At 44.1% G+C, this 23,286-nt stretch overlaps 2 protein-coding genes across 2 annotated transcripts; one reads left to right on the top strand and one right to left on the bottom strand.

Annotated features, from left to right (window-relative positions):
* Positions 1 to 455: 455 nt before the first annotated feature.
* LOC306795117 (transmembrane protein 150A-like) lies at positions 456 to 13,492 on the top strand. The gene is made up of 8 exons (XM_079293490.1): positions 456 to 762; positions 1,429 to 1,501; positions 3,082 to 3,129; positions 4,501 to 4,587; positions 5,605 to 5,672; positions 8,732 to 8,859; positions 11,001 to 11,178; positions 11,938 to 13,492. Exons 2-8 carry the CDS (start codon positions 1,437 to 1,439, stop codon positions 12,195 to 12,197), a joined length of 834 nt encoding a protein of 277 aa, XP_079149616.1. The 5' UTR covers positions 456 to 762; positions 1,429 to 1,436; the 3' UTR covers positions 12,198 to 13,492.
* Positions 13,493 to 13,641: 149 nt separating this feature from the next.
* LOC306795116 (S-adenosylmethionine synthase-like) lies at positions 13,642 to 22,383 on the bottom strand. Its single transcript, XM_079293489.1, has 9 exons — positions 22,197 to 22,383; positions 20,061 to 20,138; positions 18,803 to 18,925; positions 18,594 to 18,706; positions 18,356 to 18,499; positions 17,384 to 17,602; positions 16,772 to 16,954; positions 15,114 to 15,247; positions 13,642 to 14,688 (listed from the first exon to the last, which is right to left on the bottom strand). Exons 1-9 carry the CDS (start codon positions 22,309 to 22,311, stop codon positions 14,586 to 14,588), a joined length of 1,212 nt encoding a protein of 403 aa, XP_079149615.1. The 5' UTR covers positions 22,312 to 22,383; the 3' UTR covers positions 13,642 to 14,585.
* Between the last annotated feature and the right edge of the window lie 903 nt (positions 22,384 to 23,286).

Below are 23,286 nucleotides of genomic sequence, written 5' to 3'. Positions count from 1 at the left end.
TGGAGTTACTGTCACTTTAATAAAAACTCATTGTTAAAGATTAAACCAGTGACCCTTGACCTTTCTCGTGAGCGATGTTTACTCTAAACTTCATGCAAAGATGAAAAAAAGATTTTTTTTAAATCAATAAAATAAAGATAGGCAGAACTCTGTTTTTCTTCTTTTATCTTCATCATGTCAACTTTGAAGGAGAAGAGCAAACACCAGATGACACATCCACACACGTGATTCATCAGTTCAATCAGTTTACAGGACACACACGTTTATATGACCTCATCTAAAGTCATGAAACGAGACAAAACGCATTCATGTCTTCACAGCAGTGAAATAAAAGAAGTGTCTTGAACCCACTCCGCTGCCTCTTTGAAGCCTCCGTGTTACTGGGAGGAGTTAACGGTACTGGTTCCAGCTGCTGCCTCCAGGTCGGATCACAACAGCCGGGCTGCAGACGGAGGACAGTCTCGGTGTGTGTGCGCGCGTGTGTGATGAATGAAGACAAGGTCCCGGATGATGGGACTTTGTCTCTGTCTCGACCATGAAATCAGTGGATGCGGAGGAGCTCAGACGAGCAGCGACGCGATGCAACTTTTCCTCGAGTTTGGAGGAGCTGCGATGAGGAGGAGAGCCTGAAGCTGCTTCCAGCGGGACACACGAGAGCTGCGCTGCCGGTCCTCCTGTCGTCACGGTAGTCTGGCAGAGTTGCACGTCGAGCATGCACGGGCAACCGCTTCTGCAGGGGAAGTAACGGAGCAAAGGAAAAGGGAAGTCGTCGTTTTGTGGTTGTAAAATGTAGTTCTTCTGAGTTGCGTTGTTTTTAAGTAGACTTGAAGTACACATCTCTTTTGTCCTGATAGGCTGGTTTAAAGTTCTTAAAGGAACGCACTGCAGAGAAGAGACTGTTTTTATAATCAATGACATGGTTTGAATGGTTCTCACAGCTTGTTTATATTTCGTGGGTATTTATTTCTTGTGAATGGGATTTTATGGATCAATAGATTAAACCATGAACGACTAAATATGTATATGTATGGATATTTATACCTGAGTAGGCAGGTATAGGACCAGCATGCACCTGGGCCGTTGTTGTTGTTGTTGTTGTTGTTGTTGTTGTTGTAGCAGCGCAGGAGAGGCAGCAATAGGAATGATCTCTGTGTTGTTTTGTTTGTTGCGTGCTTGTCTTAAGAAACAGACATGTTGCGTGGACATATGGACTCCTCTGCCTGCGTTAACCACATACCCATGATGCATCAGTGGCCCTTTGGTTTGAGTTACATCCAGTATCACTGACTAGCATCATTAGAACTGACTATGAAAATGGTTGTTGCTGAATCAGTCAACCGGGTAATCCTGTGCTGCAGTTCTTCTGGTGGTTCTGGTGCCGGCGGCCGCGGTCCTGCAGGTGTTTGATGCTGTTTGTTCCCCTCCAGGTGGCCGTCATGTCCCTGTGGATGATCCTTCCCATCAGCCTGCCCGTCTTCACCATCACTGGGATCTGGGTCGTGTGAGTAGCTCAGCGTTTGCTCTCCAGCTGTCCGTACGTTAACAGGGAGGCTGATTGTGATCGCCATGACCTCCGCCGGCTGTACAAAGTTTGTGAAAGTAAAACAGTCTCCTTTTTTGGGAAGGGGGAGCGTAACGGCTCGCTGTTTATTCTACGATTGCGCCGGAGGAGATTCATCCTTGAAATTCCTTCTGGGTCTGTCTGGTCTGCGTGTCCCTGCAGCTGTTTGACTCACATCTGCAGCACATGAACAGCAGTCCACAGTCAGAGCTGCTGTTCGCGGTGGAAGGGATGATTCAGCGTGTAGCAGCGAGTGCTTTTCACAGAATTGTAGTCAAATCACAGACTAAAAGAAACGTAACGGAAAGGTTTCCCTGTAACTTGAAGTTCTGACTTCTTCTGCATCACATTGAACCGTTCAACGCTCGATTCCTGCAGAATCCCGTCATTTTAAAACTCCACTATGTTTCAAAATGGTGATTCACTCACAACAAAGAGGTCGTGCGGGGAATTCATTCTCAGGGCTACAAAAACAACACACGTCTGTGGTCCACTGTCCACTGTCCACTGCCTTCACACACACTTCTACAGCAGATTCTTTTATTTGCACGTCAGTCACTTCTCAAAAATCAAAAAGCTGTGATGTCCTCGACCACAGTTTGTTCAAGTCTCCTGACCGGATCTTGTTATCAGCGATCAATAGACGCACTCCGACCTCCACGCGTCTCCTGTTTGGTTTCCACTGAGACGTTTGTGAGCAGCTTGTTTTGTTGGTTTGTCTGCGTATCGTGTTTCAGTGATTTAATCTCTGCTATCTTTTCTCCTGACATGATTAAGCCTCAGAGAACATTGTTGACATGTGACTACAGAGAAAAGATGAATCAAAGGACCACAGCCACGCCAGCGGCCCGGCACACTGAAGTTGCTCAAAACTGACTTTTTGACTGAATTTCTGCCCTTATGCCTCTTTAACAATAGAATCTCCAAAGTTGGTAGGATTCATCCTCTGGGGACCGTGAATGTCCGTACAAAATGTCACGGAAATCCGTTCGATGGTTGTTGCGATATTTCCGGCTGCACAGAACATGTGCCGCTCTGTGCTTCGTCTGCACGACTCTCGGCCCGGGGCCTGAACGCGTCGCAAGTGTTTTTATGTGTCTAATGAATTATCTCAGGCTTGTGGAGGTGGTTATTGTGTAGCTGACACATTTAGGAGATTTAAGACGCTCTGTTGACAGAGCGCTGGTTAAAATACAGCCAGCAGCTTCTGCGTACACGTATGACGAACGCAGTTCAGGCTGTGAAGTCGACACTGAGGTTATTCATGCGACGCGTGTTTTGTTAGTGAAAAAGTAAAGTTGTACTTTAGAGGCTGGAACAGCATCAACATGTCCACATGTGACGTGGTTTTAAGTACTTTTGTAGCTTATTTATTCTCTGTTGAACTGACTGCCATGTTTTAGGAGTGTAGCTGTTATCGCATGAAAGATAATATCACACATGAATAACTATATATCAAAGTCATTGATCTCATGTCTTCAGCTTTTTGACCGGTTCTTCTTCTCTCCTTTAACTTACAGATACGCAATGTCCCTGTACAACCAGCATGTCTGCCCTGTGCATAACTGGTACAGCACACACACACACACACACACACACACACACACACACACACATTAATCTAATTGTCTATGGTCTAATGGTCTAATAAAACACCGGCTCAGTGTGGACGGAGAGGGAAAATGCTTTTTATAAAGTAGGGAGGAGGCTTCCTGTCACGTCTGTCTTAATTCAAACACAGCGAGGAGGTGAGATGAAGATGGGGGAGTGGACCTGAAGAAGATGAAGTGCTGCAAATGTTGACCCGCGGGGAGAAGGTGTACAGAAAGACGTGGGCGTAGGAAGGGAGTTCCAGTAAACTGAGCTCTCAGAATATAAACTGATTCAAAAGGACCGAGGAGGAAACTGCAGCTGCATTCGTCTCTTTGCATCAGGTCACTTCTGTTTAATAAAAGTACCTTCAGCTGGTACAGAAAACGCATAAACACGCCAAAGAACATGTAAATGTTATGCTACTTTATACTTCAACTCTACTAGATCTCAGAGGGACTACTTTCAGTGAAGTAAAATCAGATCAAAAAGGAAATCGTTGCATTCAGACGAACATGTGACGTTCTGTATTTTAAATACATGAGATCACTCTTGTGTGCTCTCACAGTGGTTACAATAAAACATACAGTTCGATAGATTGTGATGTCTTTTAAATGGCGCTTTCGTAATCGTGTGTCCTTTTATTCAAACTCAGAAACCATCCGAACCTCTCCGGTTGTAACACGAATGTGTTAAACATTCGGAAGTGTGTTGTTGAAGAGACGTCTAACCCGAGTAGGTTTTGAGTTCGTCTTCGACAGGCGTTTGCGTGTCAGAAGTCATGATGCTCCAAATGTGCTCAAACATTTACAGAGTTTTAACACATTGACTTACTTTAGATTCTTGATGCACCATTCAGCCATGGATGGAATATTGAATGAGCCAACAGTGTGCACGCCAGGGGCCCAAAGCGTCCGGGGCCGGCCGGCTTCAGCTGTAGAATGTCACTCACAGAGACACAAATCAACCAGGAAGAGACTCAAAAAGACCACAAAGAGACTCAAAAAGACTACAGAGAGACTCAAAAAGACTACAAAGAGACTCAAAATGACCACAAAGAGACTCAAAATGACTACAGAGAGACTCAAAAAGACTACAGAGAGACTCAAAAAGACTACAGAGAGACTCAAAAAGACTACAAAGAGACTCAAAAAGACTACAGAGAGACTCAAAAAGACTACAGAGAGACTCAAAAAGACTACAAAGAGACTCAAAAAGACTACAAAGAGACTCAAAAAGACTACAGAGAGACTCAAAAAGACTACAAAGAGACTCAAAAAGACTACAGTCATGTTCTCTAGTTGTTTGCACATCAGACGTTGTTTGCATGTCCGTGCGTGTGTTTGCAGGCTTTATAATGAGTCGTGTGAGGAGCAGCTTCCACTACAGAGGGGTCCGGTTCTGTGCTGCACCCCGAACAACATACCGCTCATCAGGTCAGTGGCCGAACCTCCGCAGGTCCTGCAGGACTCTTTCACTCATTCTGCTGGGAAACTCCTCTTATTGTGAAACTCCTCTGATGTAACACTCAGCTGTCTACTTCCTGCATGAGATCTTCAAAGAGACAAAACAATGGCGCATTGTTGAGTCTTGTGGTTTACGAGAAGCCGCAGTAATAACGCAAAGACGAAACGTTCCCCTCTCACAATAATAACAATATCAGAACACACACACACACACACACTGTACACATGATGTGAGCGTCAGTATCGAATGACGGGGAATTTGCTCTTTTATTAAAGCTGCGTTGGAACACTGAACCCAAACAGAACAGGAATGCGTCGGTACACCGTGTGTTGTACTTGGCATGCAGTAAAGTTAAAAAAGCACCTTTAACTGCGTGTGATTCATGGACATGTGGAATATCAGACATTCAAGTGGCTGCAACAGAACATTTGAGTCTAGAACTGTTGATGCGCACTAATCTAAAAGACTGTATGTGTCGTGAGCAGACATTTACGAGTGACATACGAGCCCTGATGGAAACTTAATGTCTGCAGTCGTTTCTCAATGGGATGCCGTCAGATTAACATGAAAGTAAATCATGAGAGAGATGCAGACAACGTCTTCCTCCTCACTCTTACAACTTTTTTGTCAGATATCCCGCCAGCATTGTGGCTCTTCCCGTAAATGTGCCGTCATGTCTGAATGAAGACGTTCATGTAAAACAATCCGTCCCGTTCACGGATGGGAGCCGGCTGTGGTGGAGGAAGTATTCAAACCCTTTCCTTAAAGGAGCCGTGCGGCGGAGTGAGCTGCCACTTTAGATTCTTTCTCTCAACCTCCCAGCAGGACTGTGGGTTTTTATTTCCATTTATAGACGTATTTCTTTCTGTGAAACCGCTTTCCAAGAACACGTGTTGGTCCGTCTTTGATTGCACAGAGTGAGTAAGAACACAGAGAAGGCCACGCTGCCTTTTCATGACTATCTCTGCTGTCTTTCTTCACTGCAGTAAATGTGGAACCCTGCCACCTGAAAGCTGCTTTTTCAGCCTCATCTGCAGCACCGGGTCCTTTATGGGTAAGTGTCAACGTGTGCGTGTGCGTGTGCGTGTGTGTGTGCGTGTGCGTACAGTGTACAGTGAACGTAGCTCAAGTATGCAACACAGTTACCCAACATGCTGCTCTTGGTTGAACGGGTCTCTGTGCACTCAGAACTTCAGGTTTGTTTTCTCAGCTGTGACGCTTCAAGCCAAGTTCTCCCCCCACACACACACACACACACACACACACACACACACACACACACACACACACACACACACACACGTCGTCCTCTCTGAAGGGAACATTCCCTCTATGCCATGAATGGTGCATTTATATGACCCAGGAGGGAAACTTCTCTGCTCTGTGCCAAAAACACTTTCAGGCCTTGACTCGGTGGGTTTACTCCGAGGGTGCAGGGCGTCTCATTAAGATGCTTTTTTCCGTTCGCTTTCTAAAACACTCTGAGAATTCACACTCCAGGAGTTCACCGCGGTGAACTTTGCTCTACTGAGGTTCTTTAATTGGAGGCCGACAACATGGAGCTTTGACATTGCACAGAGCGGCTTCTCTCTTGTTGCAGAGAGGGTGTGATGCCATCCTGTTGGTAGAAGAGCTGTGCTTTTCCCTAATGGTCTGAATACGTGGCTATATCTGTCATTCCATTTTAGTATTAACATATTTTATTTTGACTGTTTTACCATGGTCAATGTATTAAGTGTTGTATTTTATTTAATTACTTTTCTTAACCTAATTTAGCTTGCATTAGTCTCTTCATATTTTCTCCATTTTGGTCTTGTCAATCATTTGTAAAGCACTTTGAATTGCATTTGATGTGTTTGAAAGGTGCTTCATGAACAGAACTTGATGGATTGTTTGATTGCATGTTTGCCGGTGACCTGGTGTGGGGGAGCCTTTACGTGGAGGTTTTGCACTCGTACACAGTTCAGTTTGTCTGGACTCAGGATTTGTAAAGGCTGACGATGGTGTATTTATTACATAATCCAGTTGTTTTCACACAGATGTGTTTGTTTGAACAGCACTGTCTTCACTTTGATGTCGTTTTTCCAAGGAACTGGGTTTGGTGGGTGATCACGTAGGCTTGTCTCAGCACGACACGCCGCTGTCTGTAAACTTCCATCACTACAAACACAAAGGGAGCTAAACGCAGAACAACAGCGTCGACAGTAAGCTGAGAAAAATGACCAATAAGAGACGTTCTCTGTGGCCAACGTTTTATATTCCAGAAGAGACGAAGATTATATTTCTAAGATTTATGAATTATCTTGGTAGTTTCACATCTGTAATCTGTAACAACTCTGTTATGAACAGACTCTTCCTCCTGCGTGTTCATATTGGATGTTGTCTCAATCTTCCTGGTTTTTCTGAGAAAATGCTGGAATTTACAGACGTTTAAAAAGCCCATGAACCTGTCTCAGCCCAGGTTATTTACGGTAGATTGCTAATTTAGTGAGAGAGGAATTTTACTTTCTCATGTTTGTTTAAGAGCGTTTTACGTTGCTGTCAGTTTGTGCAGTTTTCACCTCATTACTCTCGTTTGGAGGGTTATTTGGCCGCATTTTGCAGAATCCTGTCAAAATGTTGACATTCTTTTAACGCCACGTAAACGAGACTGTGTGGTGCCGTTGACTCCCGTGAGACCTGCTGGGAACCCACAAAGGTCGGGTCAGACAGTAAAGACTCACATTTGGGCTGCAGGGTCACGATTATGTTCATTCAACAGGACAAAACCAAAATATATTCAGTTTGGAATTTATTTCCTTTTAGTTTGTTTTTATTTTTTATAAATGTATTTTTAGTTTATTTTCGTGAGAGACTGGTATGATGTCTCAATAAGTTTACAACAACTATTCTATGGATCGGCGTAAGATTTAGTACACACATTCATGATCCCCTCGGGATGATTTTCAATCACTTTGGTGATCCTCTGACTTTTCCTTCAGCATCATCATCATCGGGTCAAACGTGTGATTTAATGTCCAAATACTTGCAGAACTAAAGACGTCGGCGTTAGCCTCACCTGTACTTTCTAAATAGCGCCAATTAGAAAATGTTAGCACGCTAACACGCTAAGCTAAGTTGGGGAACATGGTAAACATCAGCATGTTAGCGTTGTGAGCATGCTGCCATGCTAGCATTAGCATTTAGCTCAAAATACGGCTGCACAGAGCTGCAAACAAAGTCGTCGAATTCATTTTCCTGTTCGTCTATTAATCGACAAATGGTTCCAGCTCTCAGTGAACGCTAGCGTGTGGGAGCTCTCGCTCTGTACATTTCCCCGACATCAAAAGCTGTTTTTACTCCGCTCTCATCAAGAGTTTACGTTTGTGAGGCGTCCTGTTTAACTTGTCGCTGCTGGTTCACTGCTGGACTAACAGCATGAACATCACAACTGTACTTCTTCGGCGTGACGAGCACCAGATGTGAGCTGCTGCGAAGCTTTGATGGAGCGGTTTAATAAACAGACATCAGGAATCTGCTCACACACTGTGAGATCCGCAGAGTCGTCGTTTTTTAACGTTTCGGATGAAGCGCCGTGAACTCGCCGTTCCTTTCGTGCCGCATCCTGGTTTTAAAAGGGCAGTCGAGCTCTCTCATTGGCTCTTAGGTTGTTTATTTTCTGTGGTACGTTTGCTCATAAGATTTGTGCTTTGTCTCGTAGCACATTACCGCTTTTAATAATCACCAGAGTCTCTGAACATACGAGACCTACTGGTTATGAACCGGCCAGAGAAGAATTAACATTGAAGCGTCGTGTGAAATAACTTCTCTAACTACTCGGTCTCTGGTCCTTCGTCTCCGAGTGAAAGTGTGAAGGTACAACCGGAGAATTTGAAAAGTAAAGTAAACAAGAAGAGTACCATCAACTCTGTAATAATCAATGCTTGTTAAAGATGGTGGACGGTGTTTTAGAGTAACTCCTGAATCTACATGTGTGTCTTTAGATGCAGAAAAGAAGGAATCTGAAAACCCTGTGTTCTGTAGTTCGGGCTCATTTCCTGGAGGATTGGTGTGATTACCAAACTGAATGATGAAATGTGTCGTCCTTATTTCCGTCTCTCTCTCCATCTGTAGTGATGCTGATCGGTCTGCTGCGTTACGCTCACGTCATAGAGAAACACCAGAACTGTGTCCTCAACACCGCCGGCCTCTCCACGGCTTGGATCTGTGCCGCCGGTCTCATCATGGTGGGAAACTTCCAGGTAATCACGATCTGACCGACGTCTTTGAAAAAGCTGCAGGGACGAGTGAGCCGAAGTACCGCGAGTGGCCACCGGGGCAGATTGTCAGCGAGGCTGAGTGGCGGCGCTTATCGGATGTCTTCAACGTTAGCATGCTGATGTTAGCATTTACTCACAGAGCTGCTAGTATGTCTGTAATATCTAATCCAGTGGTCATCTCTTTTATTATTTCAGTGTATGTTGGGCTCATGTGACGCACATTTCTTATTATGTTTTATCAAATTTCCACAAACTGGGATCAAGTAGCGTCAAACAGATAAACAGCATCTCTGCATCTCGTGCTTGTGGTGCTTCTGCTGGACTTCAGACGCCGCGCTGAGCCTCTCTGATGTGCGACTCTCCCACTCTTTTTGTGCTGACCTGTAACTGCTGGTTTTGAATGAGCTGCTGAGATAAAGACACAGATTTACTGTAGAGAAGAAGAGCTGCAGAACATGTGCGCGCATGTTTGGGACACGCTGCACGTACAGGAGTTATCATCGCCTCGGGTGATCGCGTTAAATCTGCTGCTGAGCATGTGATAACTGTGAGTTACTGCAGGTAGTTCATCAGAGATGTGTGTGTGTGTGTGTGTGTGTGTGTGTGTGTGTGTGTTCACACCACTGCATGTAGTTGCTTGCTATACTGCTATGAGATCACCAAACGTAATGAACAAACATCTCCACATATGTCCAATTCAGGCAATCCGCCATGTTTCTACAGTAGCCCAGAGCGGACAAACCAAAGACTGACATTTGCGTTTTCAGGCTTTTGCGTCGGCTACCTTAGTTCTCCTACACGCCTGACAGATATCAGTTGGTTGCAATCTGCAAATTCACCGCTCGATGTTACCAAATCCTGCACACCTTAAACCTGCAATCACCAATTCTGTTTGGCCGCGAGGCGTCAGCGAGACAATTGACGTATTATCACCTTTATAAATTAGCAAAAAGTTGCTGATTTGCACATCCAGCAGTTACAGGGCACCATGATGATCCATTAGGGAATCTCTGTGTTTTCTCTGCAAATAATTATTATTTTTGTCATCGCTGCGATGATCTTTGTTTTGTTTTTTCTGACATTAGATTTACAATTAACAGACAAAAGCTGCAAATCCTCACATTGCACCGGAGACGTTTTAGTATTTCTGCTTTATAAATTGCTGCAGATACAAGTTCTGTGGATCTAATCTGTTGATCAACTTTGTGATATGAATATTTTATTTCTTAATTGTCACTGTTATCGTCAATACCAGCATATCGAAACACTCTTTTTGAAGAATTTGGACTTTTCTGAAACTAATGTTGTGCCTAAAAATATGCCTTTAATGCGACTTAAAGTGTTCAGTGGAGAGACTTGAGCCGCTTCAGATTTTCCTCATATTCTTCTTCCCTGTAGACGTGAACGGAGAACCCGTGGGTGGTTTGTGTGGAACCAGCACACATAGTTAAAGCAGAATGTACGTTCACGTGCTCTTTTCTGTCTCTTCCCTGTAATTACACGACTTAAACAGCTGCGACGCTTCCCCACAATGCACCTCTGTCACTCGCGCAACCCCAATGGCGTTGTCTTCTTCCTCTCAGTGACGGGTGATAAAGGAGATGATGTCGTTGCTTTTGTAAATTGGTATCGGTTCAGTATTTTGCCGGTGCAGATTGTTCTGTCCCGGGACGTTGTTTGACGGATGATATTGTGACCGTGATTACCCAGAGTGCCGGTGTCGGGTCATGACGAGCCTTTGTGTTTGGGTGTTTGTTGTTTTTTTATCAGCTTTATTGTTTCCAGATGAAAACCACAATAGATGATTCATCCTCCGATTGTCCGAACAGAATTCATGGATATTCTGCTGCAAGCGAGAACCTCATGGTGGCACTTGAGGAAAAGTTGGGATATAAATATGCAGCAGGATTTATCCTCTGGGGACCATGAATCCATCCATCCAACAGTCATATAAGCATATGTTGGTCTTCACCAACAGGCTGAGGCTAAAAATAGAAGAAAGTTAGTAAAAGAAGTGAGACGAGTCTAGTGAGACCTGAATGATGATCCACGATGGCGCTGCTGCGCCCTGAGGTGAAACGGAACCTGTGCACCATTCTAAAGGCTTTTTGTTTATTTCTCAGGTGGATTTGGCCAAAGTCCTCCACTATGTCGGAGCCGGCGTGGCCTTCCCCTCCAGCATGCTGTTTGTGTGTCTTCAGTCGGCTCTGACCTACAGACTGGCCAAGACCCAAGAGGAATACCGAGTGGGTCACCTCCGGGTGGGGATGGCCCTGCTGGCTCTGGTCGCCCTGGTGCTCAGTATCCTGACAACACGGAGCCAATTCTGTGTTTATCTTACAAAAAAAAGTTCAAAACGTTGATATTTTTGTTTCACGATTCATGAGCTCACTTCAAATCACATTCATGAGACAATTTGTCTAATTTCAGATTAGATTTTAGAGGAAATGGTTGAGTAAGTTTTTAGCTGTTCGATCAGTTGTGAAAAGAAAAATTATTTAAATATGTCCGTTAATACAAGTATTGCAATACTTCAGTGTAAAAATACTCGGTTACAAGTAAAAGGTTCTGCATTCAAAGTCTTCATACAAAAGGATTAGTGTCAAAATGTACTTGTCTCCCCTACTTTATATACTTCAGGGTATCTTCACCTATAATAATACATAATTTATGATTTTTATTTTTATATTTAAGAATCAGAATCTTATATTTAATTGGAAACTAAAAAGCCCAGAATAAATGCAGTGGAGCGAAAAGAATAAAGTAACATGTAGTTTAATACTCGCGTAAAGTACTTCAGTACTTGACTGGATGTACTTAGTTGTGTTACGTGGCCCCCTGCTGGAGTAAAACACGCTTGCATCCATTTCCTGAATCCAATTGTCCTTCCTCTGGACCTTTTTAGTGTGTGACGTCTCACTGCATGAATAAACTTGCACATCAAAAGTAAGAGAACGGATGTTCTCGATAACACACCCATAAAGACAACAAGGTGTGCGTGTTTGGATTCGGGAGCCTCCTGCTGTGCAGCCTCATTGTCCTTAACCGTGAACTCACCAGGCGGAGTTTTCTTTTGCCAGGAGAGCTTCGCCCTGCAGCACGCCTCCGCCATCTTCGAGTGGATCTACTGCATGCTCATCATGCTCTTCTACGGGACGTTTGCCTTCGAGTTTGGGGGCATGTCGGGCGACACCCTGATGGTTCTGTCCAGAGGAGGACGAGGAGGAGAAGGGCTGCAGAGCTTCTCCACCGCCGGACGCAAGATGGAGGTGGGCGGCGGCTCCAACCACCACCAGCCGGACAACTTATCGATGCTGTAATCAAGCTGCAGACGTCCGTGGAGGTCAGTGGGCGACGCGAGTGGAGAGGCTGGACGCTGCATCTCCTCACGCTCACTGCTGCACACGGACACGCTGCCAAAGCTGCTCTGCAGTGACCAAAGACTAAAGGACCTTCACCTGCTGTGCTGAAGTGCATTGCACAATATTGCAAGTGCCTTTCTGAACACTGAAAGAGATGCGCACACACACACACACACACTTCGCTGTTTGTTTGAATCCTCAGTGTAACGATCACTCTCTGCATTCCTCGCCTGTTGTCAGACTGAGCCTCCGATGCAGCGGCGTCAGTTAGTTTGAATGTTCAGACATCGAGCTCTGTTGGTTTTTTTCACTCAGGAAGTTTTGTTACGTAACCAGCTGTTTGCTCTTCACCTCACTACAGTAAGGTGAAGATTTACAAATGTGTCCTTACGTTGAACAGTTGTTATACACAGAAACATTTTGTGCAACTCTTAATGGCAACATCGATGGATTACAGAGCGAGTCTAAATGGCTCAGGGCCCCCCCCCCCCCCGCCCCCGGCCTTCCCCTACAAAAGGTCTCTCAAAGAAACACTTACCAACCAGGAAGAGACTCAACATGACCACAGAGAAACATAAACAACCACAAAACAGCTGCAAAGAGACACAAAGAATCTCAAAATAACCACAAAGAAACTACAAAGAGATGCAAGAGATGACAAATGGCTGCAAGAAGACACAAAGAGACAAACGACAGCTTTGAAAAGAGCCAAACAGACACAAAACTACAAAGAGCCAAAGACTCAAAACAACTATGAAAAGAGACAAAACAACTACAAAGACTCAAAACAACTACAAAGCGATGCAAAACTGCTGCAAAGAGATACAAAGACTCAAAACAACTATGAAAAGAGACAAAACAACTACAAAGACTCAAAACAACTACAAAGCGATGCAAAACTGCTGCAAAGAGATACAAAGACTCAAAACAACTACAAAGAGACAAAAAGCAACTACAAAGAGATGCAAAACTGCTGCAAAGAGATACAAAGACTCAAAACAACTATGAAAACCAACTACAAAGAGACACAAAACGACCACAAAGATAAATAAAATGACTACAAAAAGGGCAAAACAATTACAAAGTGACACACAACCACAGAGAGAAACGTTACGATGACAAATAATCACAAGACTACAAGCTGTCTCACATCTTCTCATGTTGCCTGAAATAAGCTCTGCTGTATATTTTGCTGTATCGGCTCTTTGCCAAAACAAACGTTGCGCTCAGTGACGATTATCTTCAGTTTGAATGTAACTAAACTATTTGTATTGTCTGTATTTGATCATATGCAGAAACACACAAACAAGAACATAAAGTTCCGTGATGTGCGCAGAGAACAAATTAATAAAAGCAAATAGGAGAAAAATTCATGTATTCAGCCTGGAAGAAAAATCAAATGTTTTATTGTTCAAATGTTTTATTGTTCAAAAATCATATTTACATTATTTATGAAACAGTATATGCAAAGTTGTTCTTCTGCTTCTGTGACCTTTAAACATTCTGAGATCACATCTTTGTTGAGCAGACGTCCAGATGTTTTTGTCAAATAATCAACTGTCAAACTGAAGAAAGTATGATGTTCAGAAGCAGGTTTGTGCATTGATTTCATAATAAAGCTCTAAAAACAAGTAGCTTGTATGTACTGTGATTAGACTCGAGGACCTGCAGCCGCCCGCTACTATGACAGCTACTATCAGCCAGCTACTATCTACTAAATAGAAACACTGACCAACATAAATGTACAGTATATACTGTGCATGTGAGGAACCAAGTTGTTCTAATTCTCTCATTTGAAACTTCTTTGGGCGATCTGCTGTATACCTTCTGAGATCACATCTCATCTTTGTGTGGATCAAGTGTCTGCAGGTCGTTTGGTTTGATACCAAAATAATATGCAACTTGGACCTTAGAGCAGAACAGTGTTTCTAACTTTCTTCAAACTATGAAGAACTGAAAGCTTTCGATTATCCAACTTCCACCTGCAGACTCTCTGCTATCTATCTCAGCCAAGTGGTTCCAACACATGCATGTCTGCCTTCACATTTGGTCATTCACTTATTTCTGGACAGAAAATAGTTGCAAACAACCAGTTTTTAAGTGTGAAACAAACTGCTGGCATGTGGCTGTTCCCCGAAGACAGAAACACCAAAGAGCTCGCTCATATTTCAGGTTACTATTGAAGGGGTCCATCAATCCTTCGTCCAATCAGCAGAGACTATCTGCACCCACCCTGACCCATCCCTCCCAGCTGCCTTACCAGGTTACAGGAGCACGAGGTCAGCTATCTATACATCACTCACACACACACACACATACACACACACACACACACACACACACACTCTAGAAGTTGAGGTTCTTCGGGACCTCCCAGGGGAACTCCTTCCTCCCAAAGTGTCCATAGCAGGCCGTCTTCTGGTAGATCGGTCTCTTCAGGTCCAGGTCTCTGCAGCACAATCGAGATGAACTCAGGTTAAACATGTCCAGTGGTGCAAAGTAACAAACTCAAGTACTGAACTTAAGTACAACGTAGAGGTACTTTACTTGAGTATTTCCATACTTCTGCTTCACTACATTTATTTGACAGCTTTAGGAGTGACTTAAGACTTCACATTAAACCAGTGGTTCCAAACCGTCATGGTTTTGGTATTTTTACTTAAAGGAGACATATACTGCTCATTTTTTGGGGGTTTCTCGTAGAACAAGTTTCCATGCTCAAAAAACACCTTATTTTTCTCATACTGTCTGATGAGAAATCAACTTAATAGTATTCTATCAGAATACTTCTTCCACCACTGAGTAGTTACATCTCTCACAGTCACGTTGCATGCATCAACAAAACAGATGCAGTGTGATCAGTTCAGTGCCGACCTGACGATGACGCCGGGTCTGAGATCGAAGTTCTTGTTGACGACCTGCAGCAGCTCCTTCTCGCTCTGCTGAGAGGATCCGTAGGTGAAGAGGGAGATGGAGAGCGGGTGGGCGACTCCGATGGCGTACGACACCTGAAAACACAGACGAGAGAAAACATGAAAACATCTCTGATGGCGTATCTTTTCCTAAACTTAACGAAGTGTTTCACGATCTTTTCCTCAACCTAACGAAGTGTTTCACGATCTTTTCCTGAAGCTAACTCAGTATTTCACGATCTTTTCCTCAACCTAACGAAGTATTTCACGATCTTTTCCTCAACCAAACTAAGTATTTCACGATCTTTTCCTAAAGGTAACTCAGTATTTCACGATCTTTTCCTAAACCTAACTAAGTATTTCACGATCTTTTCCTAAACCAAACTAAGTATTTCACGATCTTTTCCTCAACCTAACGAAGTATTTCACAATCTTTTCCTCAACCTAACTAAGTATTTCACGATCTTTTCCTCAACCTAACTAAGTATTTCACGATCTTTTCCTAAACCAAACTAAGTATTTCACGACCTTTTCCTAAACCTAACTAAGTATTTCACGATCTTTTCCTAAAGCTAACTCAGTATTTCACGATCTTTTCCTAAAGCTAACTCAGTATTTCACCATCTTTTCCTAAAGCTAACTCAGTATTTCACGATCTTTTCCTAAAGCTAACTCAGTATTTCACGATCTTTTCCTAAAGCTAACTCAGTATTTCACCATCTTTTCCTAAACCAAACTAAGTATTTCACCATCTTTTCCTAAAGCTAACTCAGTATTTCACGATCTTTTCCTAAACCTAACTAAGTATTTCACGATCTTTTCCTAAACCAAACTAAGTATTTCACGATCTTTTCCTCAACCTAACGAAGTATTTCACAATCTTTTCCTCAACCTAACTAAGTATTTCACGATCTTTTCCTCAACCTAACTAAGTATTTCACGATCTTTTCCTAAACCAAACTAAGTATTTCACGACCTTTTCCTAAACCTAACTAAGTATTTCACGATCTTTTCCTAAAGCTAACTCAGTATTTCACGATCTTTTCCTAAAGCTAACTCAGTATTTCACCATCTTTTCCTAAAGCTAACTCAGTATTTCACGATCTTTTCCTAAAGCTAACTCAGTATTTCACGATCTTTTCCTAAAGCTAACTCAGTATTTCACCATCTTTTCCTAAACCAAACTAAGTATTTCACCATCTTTTCCTAAAGCTAACTCAGTATTTCACGATCTTTTCCTCAACCTAACGAAGTGTTTCACGATCTTTTCCTAAACCTAACTAAGTATTTCACGATCTTTTCCTCAACCTAACGAAGTGTTTCACGATCTTTTCCTCAACCAAACTAAGTATTTCACGATCTTTTCCTCAACCTAACTAAGTATTTCACGATCTTTTCCTAAACCAAACTAAGTATTTCACGATCTTTTCCTCAACCAAACTAAGTATTTCACCATCTTTTCCTAAAGCTAACTCAGTATTTCACCATCTTTTCCTAAAGCTAACTCAGTATTTCACCATCTTTTCCTAAAGCTAACTCAGTATTTCACCATCTTTTCCTAAAGCTAACTCAGTATTTCACGATCTTTTTCTGTCCATTTTGAGGATGCGTTGGTCTCACCTGCACCAGCACTCTCCTGCACAGCTTGGCCTTCACCAGAGACTTGGCCACCCAGCGTGCGGCGTAGGCAGCCGACCGGTCCACCTTGGTGGAGTCCTTCCCGGAGAAAGCCCCCCCGCCGTGCGCCCCCCAGCCTCCGTATGTGTCCACGATGATCTTCCTGCCCGTCACTCCGGCGTCACCCTGAGAGTCACGCAAAGATGTATCTCTCCATCGCACACAAACGTTCCCTATGTTTGGCATTTTGCTTTTCATAAAATGAGTCAAACAATTAATCAATTATCAAAATTGGAGATGGTTCATCGTTGGTGAACCAACGAATCAGTTAATCATCAACCTAGCCCTAACCCTGCGATGCGTTGATTTACAGCATTAAATCATCCTGTCATGCAAAGTTCAAGAGTTTGCATCTTAACATCTTGTGCACTTAATGTAAAACCTTCAACCTGCTGTGTGTTTATGGCAAAATTGGGTTTTCTGGCACAACTTCACCAACTTTCATCGTGCATGAGGAAGAAAAACGAACTTCAGCAGCATGTGCAGCACAAACAACAACAAACACACTGAAGAGACGTTTCAACAGCACGAGCCTGAGAGAGAAAAGACTCGTACCTGTGGACCGCCGATCACAAAGCGTCCGCTGGGCTGCAGGTGGTAGACGGTGTTGTCGTCCAGGTACCTCGCGGGGACCACGGCCTTGATGACGTCCTCCCTCAGGACCTTCTTCTGCTCCTCCAGACTCACGATGTCGTCGTGCTGCACCGAGATCACCACGGTGTGAACCCTCGTGGGGATCACGGCACCGTTCTCCTGGGTGTAGTGAACCGTCACCTGGACGGATGGGAGTGGAGAGGTTTTAGTTTACTTTCGATATTACGTCGTGTTGAGCTCAAACTGGGATGTAATTGGTGAGGCGTGTAGAACGATATGCATTCTCAACTGTGACCCATAAATGTGGGCGGATAATGAGACAGTGGTTGTTGTTTGGTGTCTCTTTCTGGTCATTTTGTGTCACTTGTTTTGGTCTTTTGGTAGTTATTTTTTGTCTGTGGTTGTTTTGCAATTTGTTTGTAGTTGCTTTGCATCTTTTTGTTTTAGTCTCTTTGTGGTCTTTTTGTGTCTCTCTGAAGGGGTTTTTGTGTTCCTCTGGTTGTTTTGCGTCTCTTTTTAGATGTTTTTTGTCTCTTCTTAGTTGTTTTGCCATTATTTATAGTCCTTGTGAGTCTCTTCTGGTCCGTTTGTGTCTCTTTCTGGTTGTTTTGCCCATTTTCATAGTTCTTTACGAGTCTCTTTGTTGTCTTTTTGTGTCTTTCTGAAGGGACTTTGAGTTTTTCACACTGAAGATGTTTTATTGTTCATTAAGTGACAATTTAAGGGCTGAACTTCTTGTAAAAATGTTCTTCATTTCTGATGAGTTCTTCTAGTTGGATGGAACCTTTATTGAGGCGGATTTTTTATTAGTTATGAGTTACAGAAGACACCAAATTTAAGAATATAAGTGCATGTTTCCTGTGTCCCATTCTGTCTGCACACCTGAAACTGTATCAGCACATCGCTTTCTCAGTCGTGTATTTGGATCCTCACCTGCGTCTTGGAGTCGGGGCGGAGCCACGGGACCGCCCCGCTGCGTCTCAGCTCGGCCATCTTGGAGTTGAGTTTGTGTGCGAGGACGACGGTGAGGGGCATGCACTCCTCCGTCTCATCTGTGGCGTATCCGAACATCAGACCCTGTCCTCGCAGGACAAAACCAGTAAGTTCTCATTTAAACTCTCCAAAAGGCTCAACGATAATAAAACAGACGCGTTGTGTTTTTCAAGAGGACCTGGTCTCCAGCTCCGATGTCGCTCTCCAGGCGGTCGATGTGAACTCCCTGTGCGATGTCCGGGGACTGCTGCTCGAGGGCCACCAGCAAGTTACAGGTCTTATAGTCGAAGCCTGGACGGACAGAGCCGGGGACGAGGAGAGGGGACACGCAGAATTAACTCGCGCCATCTGTCGAAGGGCAGACCAGACATTTGGTTTTACTCTCACCTTTGTTTGAGTTGTCGTATCCGATGTCTCGGATGGTGTCTCTCACCACCTTCTGGTAGTCCACGTTGGCTCTGGACGTGATCTCACCACAAAGCAGCACCATGCCGGTCTTACACACCGTCTCTGTGTCAGACAGAGGACGTCAGACGCCATATTAGTCTCGATAAGGTGGAGGTTTGATGTGAAATAATGAACGACTCCTTCTGACAACTTGAGAATTATAACGATGTCAGACTGAAGTATTCAAAGGTTTGTCAAGAAACCCATTTTTATCTGTTTTTACAATTTCATGCATGAGAATAATTATTGCTTTCACAGTGTTGTTCACATCTGTTGTAAAATATAAATATATTATTTAGCAGCTCCTGAGCCCCCAAAACTACAGTTCTGATGAAACAAAATGTTCCTTTGTTTGTGCTCTACTTCCCTCTGCTGGTCAGAGACACATCGTGAGTCATAGTTAGTCACCGTTAGTCATAGTTAGTCACCGTTAGTCACAGTTACTCACCGTTAGTCACAGTTACTCACCGTTAGTCACAGTTACTCACCGTTAGTCACAGTTAGTCACAGTTACTCACCGTTAGTCACAGTTACTCACCGTTAGTCACCGTTAGTCACAGTTACTCACCGTTAGTCACAGTTACTCACCGTTAGTCACAGTTACTCACCGTTAGTCACAGTTACTCACCGTTAGTCACAGTTACTCACCGTTAGTCACAGTTAGTCACAGTTACTCACCGTTAGTCACAGTTACTCACCGTTAGTCACAGTTACTCACCGTTAGTCACCGTTAGTCACAGTTACTCACCGTTAGTCACAGTTACTCACCGTTAGTCACAGTTACTCACCGTTAGTCACCGTTAGTCACAGTTACTCACCGTTAGTCACAGTTACTCACCGTTAGTCACAGTTACTCACCGTTAGTCACAGTTACTCACCGTTAGTCACAGTTACTCACCGTTAGTCACAGTTAGTCACCGTTAGTCACAGTTACTCACCGTTAGTCACAGTTACTCACCGTTAGTCACAGTTAGTCACCGTTAGTCACAGTTACTCACCGTTAGTCACAGTTACTCACCGTTAGTCACAGTTACTCACCGTTAGTCACAGTTACTCACCGTTAGTCACAGTTACTCACCGTTAGTCACAGTTACTCACCGTTAGTCACAGTTACTCACCGTTAGTCACAGTTAGTCACCGTTAGTCATAGTTACTCACCGTTAGTCATAGTTACTCACCGTTAGTCATAGTTACTCACCACAAGCCACCTTGGCGTCGGGGTCCTGCCTCAGGTGAGCATCCAGCACAGCATCACTGATCTGGTCGCATATCTTATCTGGAAACAAAAACAAGAGATTAAAATGCATCACTGTGTTGTTCCCTCGCGTGACCTTCTGCTGCACATTCCTGATCTGGGCCGAGCGACGAGATCACATGTCACGGCTCCATCGGGGGGGCCACACATCCGACCTCGGAGGAGCAGCAGCTCTATGAATAGCCTGAGACACGGAGCTGTAACTCCATCAGATCCTCAACAACTGTCCGGAGACACATCCCACACAGGGATCTGTCTGTACACCTGTCTGTCTGTTCACCTGTCTGTCTGTACACCTGTCTGTCTGTACACCTGTCTATCTGTTCACCTGTCTATCTGTACACCTGTCTGTCTGTACACCTGTCTATCTGTACACCTGTCTATCTGTACACCTGTCTGTCTGTACACCTGTCTGTCTGTTCACCTGTCCATCTGTACACCTGTCTATCTGTTCACCTGTCTATCTGTACACCTGTCTGTCTGTACACCTGTCTGTCTGTTCACCTGTCCATCTGTACACCTGTCTATCTGTTCACCTGTCTATCTGTACACCTGTCTATCTGTACACCTGTCTATCTGTACACCAAACTCAGTTTGTTTTTGCATTCACGTGTGTTTGTGGCAGCACTGTCCGCTGTCTATTTGTGTCCTTTATGTGGAATTGTTTTGTCTCTTTTTTGTCTTTGTTTTTTTGTTTTTTTGTTGAAATATGTCATTTCTTTGAAGTTTTATAGCCAAAATGATGGAATCAGCATTATTAATAGATTAAACTCACCACACTACATATTAGGTTATAATGAGCTGAACTCTCAGAGATCAGTGAGTCCGTGTCTGTTGATCGTACTGAGTTAAATGTCAACTACATGAGAGTGAACCCGGAGTTATTACTCCAGTCAGTCAGGCGGCTGCAGGTCTGAGGTCTTTAGGCTGGGGGGAGGTCTTCAGGCTGGTCTGAGGTCTTTAGGCTGGTCTGAGGTCTTTAGGCTGGTCTGAGGTCTTTAGGCTGGTCTGAGGTCTTTAGGGTGGTCTGAGGTCTTTAGGCTGGTCTGAGATCTTTAGGCTGGTCTGAGGTCTTTAGGCTGGTCTGAGATCTTTAGGCTGGTCTGAGGTCTTTAGGGTGGTCTGAGGTCTTTAGGCTGGTCTGAGGTCTTTAGGATGGGGGGAGGTCTTTAGGCTGGGGGGAGATCTTTAGGCTGGTCTGAGGTCTTTAGGCTGGTCTGAGGTCTTTAGGCTGGTCTGAGGTCTTTAGGCTGGGGGGAGATCTTTAGGCTGGTCTGAGGTCTTTAGGCTGGTCTGAGGTCTTTAGGCTGGTCTGAGGTCTTTAGGCTGGTCTGAGGTCTTCAGGCTGGTCTGAGGTCTTTAGGCTGGTCTGAGGTCTTTAGGCTGGCTTCCTGTCTGTCGAAGAACTGATGTTAACATTCCACTCTACTGAAGCCCTGAATGATTTAGCACCAAAATACATTTCTGATCTGCTGCTGGTGTTTGTTGTGCTTCATTCAAACCTCTCAGGTGTCTGAGTGCTTTGAATGATCTGCAGTCAAACGAAACATCGAGAGGCAGCGTTCAAAGTTTAGAAGCGTAAAAACAACTTGCATATTCTGAACTCCTGTGGACACTTTTCAGGCCACAGGAGTTCAGGCCTTACCTACAGGAGGTGGTATCGAGTGAAGTAAAGCTTCATTATCCCTTTCTAAATCAGAAGCCAGATGGATTACTGAACGGGCCTACAGGGCACAGGGGCCCGAAGTGTCAGGGGCCCGAAGTGTCAGGGGCCCTCCCTGGCCTTCGCCTACTGTATGTCACTCAAAAGACACGTAACAACCAGGAAGAGACCCAAAAATGACCACAAAGAGACTCACAACGCCTACGAATAGGGACAAAACGACCACGAGACACAAAACAACCACGACGAGACACAGAATGACTGAAGAGACACAAAACGACCACAAGGAGACACAAATGAATACAAATCAGCATGAAGTCAGAGGCATCAATGATCAGTGAAACATGACGGCACACGCTGACCCCCGCTCCTCATTCATCAACCTGCAGCAGCATGGGGGGGTCCTCTCTACTCACCAGGGTGTCCCTCTCCCACGGACTCTGAGGTGAACATGAAGGATCCGTCAGGAGGATCGCGGTCGTAGGTCCCGTCCATCGTCCCGTCCATCGTCCCGTCCATCGTCCCGTTCATGTTGCTCCCCGTGTCTCTAATGAGGACAAAGACGGACAGCGTGGCTGCAGCCTAATCTCACCGTCAGCCAGATAACTCGGCACTATATGAGGCTAAAAACAACACACATGGGGAGGGGGGCATGTGGACCAGTGGGCTAGACCATTCAGAGGCCGGGGAGGTGGGGGTTCCTTTCTCTTCTTCTTCTTCTTTCCCTCTGAGACACTTTTCTTTGACTCCTCCGGCGCTGAACGGTTGACAGGAAGTGGACTCCTCCAACTCAGACCTGTCTGAAAGTTATAACTCGAGAATCAGAGAGTTTATTTCATGTGATTGTTTCACTTTGAAGCTCCGCCTCTGGTTCATTCATGCCCTCTTTTGTTTCTTTGTACCTGGGGCCCCCGGGGTCTCTGATGGGGGGACACGTGGAGCCGTCAGGGCTCAGTTATAACAACTCATGCAGGATCCAAGAACTGAGTACATTCACTCAAATACTCTACACAGTTTTGTGGTACTTTATACTTCTAATTCGCTGCATCTCAGAGGGAAATGTTGTACTTTTTACTGCACTACATTCATCTGACAGCTTTAGTTACTTTTTAGATTATTAAAACAAAATATGAATCAACTAATAAATGTTGATTAAATATCAAAGTATAAACTACACAACAATATATAAAGTACAACGTAGTCTGTTTGTGTATATATGCTGGTATTTATACTCGTGTATACATTTAGAGCAGACGTTTTCTGATGATGGGCCACAAATAACAATATAAAAGCCAAACAAAAGGAAATGTGTAGTTTTCAACCAGTTATACTACAAGAAACACTGTTTCTAGACTGTTTATGAACAAACTAATCTGAAATATACGGAAAGTGTCAGAGACGCAATGATTTAGTCTCAGTCAGCTTAAAGATCAGAGATACAGTTTCCACAATATGCACGAAACATTGAACCTCCACGTGTTCCTGGTGCTCTGCGGAGTCGTTGCT

This window comes from Melanostigma gelatinosum (genome assembly GCF_949748355.1).
Source record: "Melanostigma gelatinosum genome assembly, chromosome: 21".
Lineage (NCBI taxonomy): Eukaryota > Metazoa > Chordata > Actinopteri > Perciformes > Zoarcidae > Melanostigma > Melanostigma gelatinosum.
The sequence above is the reverse complement of the archived record's forward strand: the minus strand, read 5'-3'. Positions and strand labels throughout refer to the sequence as shown.